The 10,159-nt window shown below is 38.6% G+C and overlaps 1 protein-coding gene across 1 annotated transcript; it reads left to right on the top strand.

Annotated features, from left to right (window-relative positions):
• The first annotated feature begins 359 nt into the window (after nt 1-359).
• On the top strand, nt 360-5,856 carry LOC127159359 (uncharacterized). The gene is made up of 4 exons (XM_051102213.1): nt 360-778; nt 905-1,030; nt 1,134-1,192; nt 1,697-5,856. The coding sequence occupies exons 1-4, from the start codon at nt 505-507 to the stop codon at nt 2,054-2,056; spliced, it is 819 nt and encodes a 272-aa protein (XP_050958170.1). The 5' UTR covers nt 360-504; the 3' UTR covers nt 2,057-5,856.
• Nucleotides 5,857-10,159: the final 4,303 nt, after the last annotated feature.

Below are 10,159 nucleotides of genomic sequence, written 5' to 3' on the forward strand. Positions count from 1 at the left end.
GTGGGATTTTGGACAATATTGGCATGAATCATTTTTAATTTGTGATAATTTTGCAGTGATAAGGGACAACACAAACTACATAAACAGTTTATACATAGAAAAAACTTACATTTTCGATTCATCAAAATCTCGGCATAATCTGGGCCTAAATTCATTGTATTCTAAACTTAATTGGCAATCAGTTGTTCAAGCTATTAAGGTGTGCTGACCCAAAAATCTTTTAAAAACCTGGGCAAAGTTTAAACCAGTAACCAGGCGTCACAGCTGGCAAAGGGGCATGTCTGACTTTGACGTGTATATATTTCCATTATTATGTAATCAGAATGAAAATTGTTATTGCTGCTCTTAAATGATAATGTCAAGTTACTTTAATGTATTTGCACCAAAAAATGATAAGGATTTATGCTGATATCGTTCAAAACCACACTTTTGGAGGGCAGTGTAAAATAAAATGTACAAATAGTTATTGTATTTTGATTATTTGATGAAGTGTTTTGATGATGTATGTTTGCATATCTGACCAGGGATCAGCAGCACAGTAACGGTGACGTCCAGACGTCTGGGGCGGACAGTCTGGAGTTCAGACTCCTGATGGCATACATCCGCAAGAGACGACCCGCCGACACCCGCCTGCAGCAGGATGTCCCGTCTTCGCCACAGCCAACTGAAAAACACCGCAAACCACAGAAAAATAAAAGAAAGAAGAGACTTTTTCTCCTAAAATGTATTAAACCACAGACAGATGAACTGCCAGAACGACAGGCTGCGACACTTAGCAGTAAGTGTGAAATATGAATCTAAATGTAGTATTTTTTTTTTGTTTGTTTGGTTTTTTTTTTTTTTAACATTCCCTAATGAGGAAGTGAGATTGTGAGGATTCCAGGGTGTGATTTGTTTCCATCAGGATCAGATGATGAGAGAGTGGATGAGATGGAAATCATGGTCAAACACGGTGAACTGACAGAGATATCAGACAGAGAGCACTTCACTCCTTGTGAAATAGAATCAGACAGTCCAGATGAGGAGTCTGGTAAGAGCTCATTCTTCTCATTTGATTTAGATATATTAGCTGAGTCCCTTCATTCAGATGTGTTTCGTGCCATCTGAACTGCCCATTTCTGTTTGCTTGGCAGATGTTGTGGAAAAGCTGGCTGAGCTCCTCAGAGAACATAACGATGAATTGTATGAAAAGGTGAGTGAAATGAGCACTCATGATGTAATTTATTCCTGACCACCAGGTGTCTCTACAAACACAGTTTCTATCCCATACAAGTCTGAGACCACATTTTATATAATATTTATTTATATAATATGATATTCAGTGTAATTTAATTATGAGTCAAAGACCAGACTTTGCATATTACATGCAAGTAAAGTCTGCTTCAGTGTTTCAATTAACTTTTGAAAAGTTTTGAAAGTTTGTGAGTCCTTTAGAATTTTCTATATTTCTGCATAAATGTATCTCAAATCATCATCAGACTTTCACACAAGTCTTAAAAGTAGACATAGAGAACCCAATCAAATAAATGAGACAAAAATATATACTTGTCATTTATTAATTTATTGAGAAAAATGCAGTGTTAGCAAGAACTGCAGGTACTTAATTAGGCTAAAAACAAACTTGTAGTTAAAAACTATTTGAATAACTAGAATCTAGAAACACCTCTTCTGCCCTGTCTTTGAACCTCTGCTGCAGATTAAGGCAGACCCGGCGTTGCATGAGAAACTTCAGTCCTCTTTCACATATGGCTTCTTCAAGAAAGTGATGGAAGCTATTTGCGGAAGTTTCCCTCCAGACGTGCCTACAAAGCAGAAAGACAGGAAAGTCGATGTGGCTTTGGTCTGTGAAGCCACCAGTCAGCTTGTTGGCATCCACTACCATCCCATGACTTATGTGATGAACTTGGGCGCAGTGTATCTAAAGGAAAATTACTCCGCATGGATTAGCAGAAACATGCAGCTTGTTGGGATCCTTTTCCATCCTGTAAAAAACTTGCTGAACTTAAGGTCTTTTCACACGGGACACGCCAGTCGCGAGTGTCTAGTTAACTTTTAATAGAAAACAAGTGACAAATGGCAAAATGTGGCGCGGTGCACCTACAGTGCCAGTGAAAATAAAAATATTTTGGCTGTGTACAAAATAGCATACTCTCTGAGTAGGTACTTAATGAGTGCTAAAAGGGTACATACTATGTAGCCTGAATGCGTGAAGTATGAATGCGATCCGGAATTCATCTGCCATGTTGACATCATGTGATTTACGACGTTATAACAAGCACAACAACTTAAAAGATATGAGCGAAAGGTTTAATTCTTCTATCTGTAAATATTTTGATATTGTTGCATCTGGCTCATTTTGTGGTCTTGTTGAAGAAACAGCTGCCCATTTAGTTTGTGATTTATATTATAACCAACAAGTTTTGGGTTGATTTAAGTTTTTATTTTTAACCGTACTATTGTGACCCACAATTTTATCAATGTTGTTAATTTCTAATTGTTCTAATTTTTTTTTTTTTTTTGTTACCCTTGTCCTTTTTTCAGCGTATATAATTTCATACTATGATGTACATAAACCCGTGATATTTGTTTGTTTGCTTTTTTTTTTTTTTTTTTGTAATGCAATAATTAGGTGTAAAATAATGCGCTGTGCACCCTCGATGTGCACTTCTGCTGGGTCTGCACTGGGGCAAGCTCCGCTGCAGACGTCTTGGATGTATGATGGAGTATTTCTGTGCCAAAAGCTCTGAGTAAAATTTCACATGTTGTCATCTCAGAATTACAGTAATTATGACGTGGTGTGAATACAGCATTACAAACAAAAAAATAATAACTGGGAATTTGACATTAAATTGTCCTTCTCCCAAACAGAAACATGAGAAAACTGCACCTTTTTCGTTTTCCCCCAAAAAACAAGAATTCACCTTTATATTTTGTTTTTACGTTCAGGAGTAGAAAATGGGTAAACAGGTTGAATGTTTAATTTCCACATAAAATGAAATGTAAAACTGTAGTAACATTTTTCTGAATTTGTGTTTGGACTACGCAAATAAAGAAGAAAGAAGGGTGGGTCACACTGTGTTCCCCCACTCTGATGGGACCAGCCAATCACAGCATGGAAATGGAGAAGCACCAAATTGCAGTCTCCTCCTCATCAAAAAGGGATACCCTTCCTGGTTCTGAGTCTGAATCCTGCAAAGAATGGGACATTAACAGATCAACAAAGTTCTGAGTCTGAGTCCTGTTACCGGGAAGGCAGCAACAGAAACACCCTGTTCTGAGTCTGAGCCCTGCATAGGTGAGACAATAGCACATCAACCAGTACTGAGTCTGAGTCCCGTAAGGGAAGAGGCAATAACAGCTACACCGTTCTAACTCTGCAAGGGTGAGACTACAACAGATACCAAGTCGAGTCTCCAGCTTTTGAGGCAGCAACAGATACAACAACGTCCCGAGTCTCCATCCTGGAGTGACAAAGCAGATTGACTAAATTCTGAGTCTTTAGCCCAGAGAGGCAGAAGACACACAGACATCTGCAACAAGGTTAAGCTCTGGCAAGCAAACTGTCACCTCAGGGTTGTAGGGTTTTAGGTCAAATTTAAGTGATTCAATTGAGAATCGAATCCAAAGGATTCAGAATTAACTTGATTAACTGATTCAAAGTTAGTAATTTACACTTTTATCAACTGTTCGTCCACCGAACGTTCAATTTAGGATATTTTACCAACTCTGGATGTTTATATTATTCCTGTGGCCATTGGATTATAATATAAACCAAAATATTCGTTCGTTATGAGCTAGGTAGCAAAACGGGCAGTAGCTTTATGAACAGAAAAACAAGACAATGTTCTTTTCAATGAAACGAGAATTTATTGAACTACTCTAAGATACATACACACACACACACACACACACAGGCATACAGTTCACGGAATGAGAGTCTATGGAGTTGAAGGGAATCCCAAAACTACTAGTATCCGCTACTAGTTCTTAAATTGCAACCTGAGAAAACCATAAAAGCAGAGATTTATCTTTTTTGAAATTTAGCACCAGTTCAGCAAGAGATTAAGGAGACCTTGTTTTACTTGCGTTCGGGTTTTCCTTGGTGGGCTCGTCTTAGCGGAGGGAATCACGCCACTTCTGATTGGTTGCTTAGTTCTTTGGATGACGTCTTTGGGAAGCCTTCGGTGGTGATTGGTCAGTTGGAGAGGCTGGATGAAGCTTCGGTTGGTTGCTTGGTTACACGGATGATGCTCTCGGAGCTGAGGTGAGCGCTGGCGAAGTGTTTCTCTCGTTGCGAGCGTTTCACGCTGTTCACGCTGTCAGTGTGATGTGTGAGAGTTGTATTATTATTCCTTACCTGAAGGTGGTGCTCTCCTTGTTAAGATATGCTGGCGTACCCTGTAAGAGAGAGGTATAGAAAAAGAGAGATAAAAAGTGTTGAGTAGCATGCAACCTGGTCTCCGTGTGTCTTTGTACTAAAGTTAATTCACAAAACATCACATGGTGTCAGAAGAAAACTATGGATCAGTTAAAACCTCCTAACAGTTTGGATTTTGAAGGAAATCTGGCGGAAAACTGGCGAACGTGGATTCAAAAGTTTGATTTGTATCTCATTGCAGCGGGCATTGCAGAAAAGAGTGACAAGGTAAAATGTGCGACATTTCTTCACGTGGCGGGAGATGACGCCATAAAGGTATTTAATACCATGGACTTTGATGATGATGTGGATGATTTTGAAGTGCTCAAAGAAAAGTTTAGAGAATACTGTGAGCCAAGAAAGAATATTACATATCTGAGGCATATGTTTTTCACGAGAGCACAGGGACCGAACGAAACCATCGATGCATACGTGACTGACTTAAAAAATAAGGCAAAAGATTGTGAGTTTGGAAGATTAAATGATGACTTGATTAAAGATCGCATTGTCTGTGGTGTTAACAATGACACTGTGAGAGCTAGACTTCTCAGAGAAACAGATCTGAACCTAGCTAAGGCTGTGGATATTTGTCGTGCAAACGAAATAACGCAAAGCCACTTGAAAGTGCTGCATGAAGAAGCAGAAGTGGCAGTGAACAAAATCACGAAGACAAAGTCGGCCAGACAAGTGAATATCAAGCACACAAGGAAAGAGAAAGATGAGTGCACAAGATGTGGGTATGTACATGAGCCAAGGAAGTGTCTGGCATATGGGAAAATTTGTAATGAGTGCTCGAGGAAGAATCATTTTAGCCGCATGTGCAAAACTCCGCAGAAAAAGGACAAACAAACAAGATTTGAGAAAAAAAGTACATGAGATAGAACAACAAGATGCTGAATTATTTATTGGTACCATTGAAATTGAACAAAGTGAGGAAAAAGCTAGCAAATGGCTTCCACAAATGTATACAGTCTCTACAATGGAAAGTGAAACCAAGAAATGGACACAAGAATTCAGCATAAACAATAGTCTACTTACCTTTAAGCTAGATACAGGAGCAGAGTGCAATGTGTTGTCATTTAAAGATTTTGAGAAAACTTCTAACAAGACAACAACTTTAAAGAAGTCAAACTGCACTTTAGTTACATATTCTGGCCACACGATGGAGACAAAGGGTAAAGTATGGCTTAAGTGTGGATACAAAGACACTGAGTTTGATCTGGAATTTCAAATTGTAGAAGAAGATTCACCAGCAATTCTGGGAAGAGAAGCATGCTCAAAACTTGGATTGATTAAAAGAGTGTACAAAGTAGAAAACAAAAATCAAACTGACATTCTGAGTGAATATCAAGACGTGTTTACTGGTTTAGGATGTGTACCAGGACTGCATCACATACAGCTAAACCCAGATGTTGCTCCAGTCATTCATGCACCACGAAAAGTACCCATAGCTCTAAAAGAGAAAGTCAGAATGGAACTGAAACGAATGGAAGATCTTGGAGTTATTGTGAAGCAAACTGAGCCTACTGATTGGGTCAATAGTATGGTTACAGTATTGAAGCCAGAGAAACTCAGGATCTGCATCGATCCACAAGATCTTAACAAAGCCATCAAGAGAGAACATTATCCGTTGCGTACAATTGAAGAAATTGTAGCGGAGATGCCAAATGCTAAAGTGTTCTCAGTACTTGATGCCAATCATGGATTTTGGCAAGTACAGTTGGATGAAGTGAGCTCTAAACTATGTACATTCAACACTCCTTTTGGAAGATACCGGTTTTTGAGACTTCCATTTGGCATTGTGTCAGCTCCAGAAGTATTTCAAAAGTGCATTGCACAAAGACTGGAAGGCTTAGATGGAGTCGTGAACATAGTGGATGATATTCTGGTGTGGGGTGAAGACATGGAACAACACGACAAGAGACTAAGAAAGCTGTTGGACAGAATCAGAGACATTAATCTAAAATTGAACAAAACCAAGTGCAAGATCAGGATGACTGAAGTCAGCTATGTAGGACACATACTGACGGCAGAAGGATTGAAGCCAGACAACGGAAAAGTCAGAGCAATACAGAACATGCCAGAGCCACAGGACAAAGCTGCACTGATGAGATTCTTAGGACTGCTTCAATATCTGTCCAAGTTCATTCCGAACATGTCAGACTTAAGTGCGCCATTGAGGAAACTGCTGGAAGGAGATGTAGCATGGCATTGGGAGACAGAACAACAGAAGAGCTTTGAAAGACTGAAGTCACTTGTGAGTAACACTCCAGTGTTAAAGTATTTTGATGTCAACAAAGAGATAATGCTGTCAGTGGACGCAAGCGCTGAAGGTCTTGGAGCAGTGTTACTGCAAGAAGGACATCCGGTAGCATTCGGCTCAAGGTCTCTTACTGAGTGTCAGAAAAGATACGCCCAAATAGAAAAAGAACTCTTAGCAATTGTCTATGGCTGCGAGAAGTTCCATCAGTATGTCTATGGAAAAACAGTACAAGTGGAGACGGATCATAAGCCCTTGGAGACCGTTTTCAAAAAATCTCTCCAAACAGCTCCTCCGAATCTGCAAAGAATGCTGATGAGATTACAGCTGTATGATATACGGGTCAGTTACAAGCCTGGAAAGGAATTGTACATAGCAGATACCCTGAGTCGAGCGTACTTAAAAGAACAAGTGGAATCACTACTGGAAGATGAGTTACAAGTTCATACACTGTCAGTGTGTTTGCCAATCTCCAAGGAAAAGCAGGAAACATTCAGAACAGCAACAATACAAGATGCAGAACTGCAACAAGTCGTGAATGTAGTTCAGTCAGGGTGGCCTGATGACATAAGAGAAGTTCCAGCAGACATAAGAAAGTACTGGACTTACAGAGAAGAACTTACCTGTTCTGATGGATTACTCTTCAAGAATTGGAGAATCGTAGTTCCACAAAGCTTGAGAGCAGACATGCTTCAAAGAATTCATGAGTCACATCTTGGTATTGTCAAGTGCAAAGAGAGGGCAAGAGATGTGATGTTTTGGCCCGGCATGGCAAAGCAAATTGAGGATGTTGTGTTGAAGTGTGCTATCTGTAATACTTTCAGACGGAGTAACACCAAAGAGCCACTCATATGTCATGACATACCAGACAGAGCATGGGCGAAAGTCGGTGTTGACTTGTTCCACTTCAATCAAGAGGAATACTTGATGTGTGTGGATTACTTTTCAAAGTTTCCAGAGATTGCTAAACTCACACATACAACGAGCAAACATGTGGTGACAGCTCTTAAGTCAATCTTTGCGAGACATGGAATCCCGGAGGAAGTGGTGTCGGATAATGGTCCACAATTTTCAAGTGCCGAATTCAGGGCATTTACAGAAAGCTGGGAGTTTGGACATACCACATCTAGTCCTGGATTTCCTCAGGCAAATGGACAAAGTGAAAGAGCAATCCAGACAGTCAAGAACCTGTTAAAGAAAGCACAAGAGAGCCAGAGAGATCCTTATATTGCTTTATTGGAGTACAGAAATGCTCCTATGGATGGTGTGAAACTGTCTCCTGCACAGATGCTTATGGGTCGAAGATTGAAAACAAAATTGCCTACATCAACAAAGCTGTTGAGACCACAACTGTACAGAAATGTACATAAAGACATTAAGGACAGACAGCTTAAACAGAAAAGTTACTTTGACTGTGGAGCAAAACAGTTACCACCTATTGCAACTGGAGAAAAAGTGAGGGTGAAAGTCAAGAACAACTGGCAACCAGCAATTGTGTTAAGGTCGCATGAAAAAATTAAATATCTGTCACATATAAAATATTAAACAATATATTATAAATTCGTTAATTATCTACATGTGATATTAATAAATGGTCCAGTTGGCTAATGACATGTAATGACGTAGACACCTCTGTAAACAGGAAATGCGGTTAAGAGCACAGCTGAAGCTATATATATATATAGAATATCATTCGTGATATTAACTTACATACAAAAATAAACAATATATTATGAATTCGTTAATTATCTACACGTTATATTAATCTATACCAAACATAATACATTATGTTTGGGCAAAATTTCATTATTATTTCTAAGCAAGCATCCACTTCCTGCTTTCGACCTGTCATATCTTTGTGCATTAAGAACTGTATATCGCAACGATTAATGTTTATTTGCAAATTTAAATTATTTATGGGTTTTTATTTTTATTTACGCATTTACTTGTATTTAATGTATTTTTTTTGTCACCAACTCAACACTTAAAGTTTCTTTGAAAATGTTGTCTTAGAATTATGAATTGATAAAGTGCCATTTTTATAAGAACTACATGACAGCTATTGCTTTGTTCTGATAACAAAACCTTTCACAATAAATTATGTGTACATGTAGAGATAAAATATAGAGATTACCTCATGTTAAAGAAAGTTGGAAGTCCAAAAGCATTGGACTAAACAATATATGAAGAGGAATAAACTCAAAGAACATGAAGATAATGCAGTTTGAGTATTTCATTTTATTGGTCATACAAAACAGCAGTTTAACATAACTGTTTTATTAGCAGAGGCCCACCTGTTGTGTCTTCCGTTGTTACCACATACATTTAACATGTAATAATACACACACACGAGGGCAGTCTTATTTTAACTACTTCACATCTCCTTATACAATCGCTCATTAGTGACATAATGAACGCAATGTTGTAATCAAACATTACAACTAATCAAATAAGACAAAGCTCGTAGCTCAACTACTCACCAACGCAGCGACAAACGAGTGGAAATAAAATCCTGCTGACCAATGATATAATTTGTGGGCGGGGCGACACATGTAGCCCTGCCCCACATGCAGCTCCACCCCGTTCTGCAGGCTGCAGCCAGGACCTTCTCGTCCCATGAAGTTGCGTTCCAATCATTTGGGTTGCAAGGCGGGGCTCCGCCCATACTGTTGCTCATTTGTGCATATTTTAGCATAATGTCTTTCTGTCACATGGAGGCAACTTTCCTGCAAGAGTTTGTTGGTCTCTTCAATAAGTGTTGAAATGCAAACCTTCATAATATAAACCTTTCATTCACGTCGACATCTTGGAAATAAAATGAGCTTTCATTTAATACCAAACATCGGGCATCTTGCATACACACTAATAACTTTGTCTACCTAACTGGTTATACACACATTGATTAGCTGCGTAGGCTATAATAAACACACCAAGCATATAAGAAGCATAGACAACATATAATTATGGGTTATTTGCGCTACTACACTGTAAAAACTCCAACTTGCAAATTGTTCACTCAGTTTAAAAATGTAAGTCAAGTGGACACATTTTTAAGCAAAATGTTGAGTTTACACATAAAAACAAGTTAACTCAATGTTTACTATAATTTTCTGAATGAACACAAATAAGAAAGTTGAGCAAACTCAGTATTTTTATTTCTTCATTTGAGCGGTCAACTTGACATTATTGCGCATGCGCAAAGTGCCGTCGCTGAACTATACACGGAGTTTACTGCTTCAAACATAAACAACGATGGCAAAGGGAGTGGATGTCTTCTTTTAAGGTAAGTTCTTTCTGCCCAGATTTAATATAGAAAGTAAGCCAAATAAACTACACAGTTAGGTTTGTAAATGTTCTTGAAAGAAAGAATAAACATTGTTGAATGAAGTCTGGCTGCTAACTAGTTAGCTAGCTTTGTTTTTCCAAGCACGATCAGCTAACGGTAGCATTTGCAAAATATACAGATATATTTTTATAGATAC

This window comes from Labeo rohita, unplaced genomic scaffold (assembly GCF_022985175.1).
Source record: "Labeo rohita strain BAU-BD-2019 unplaced genomic scaffold, IGBB_LRoh.1.0 scaffold_2106, whole genome shotgun sequence".
Taxonomy (NCBI): Eukaryota; Metazoa; Chordata; class Actinopteri; order Cypriniformes; family Cyprinidae; genus Labeo; species Labeo rohita.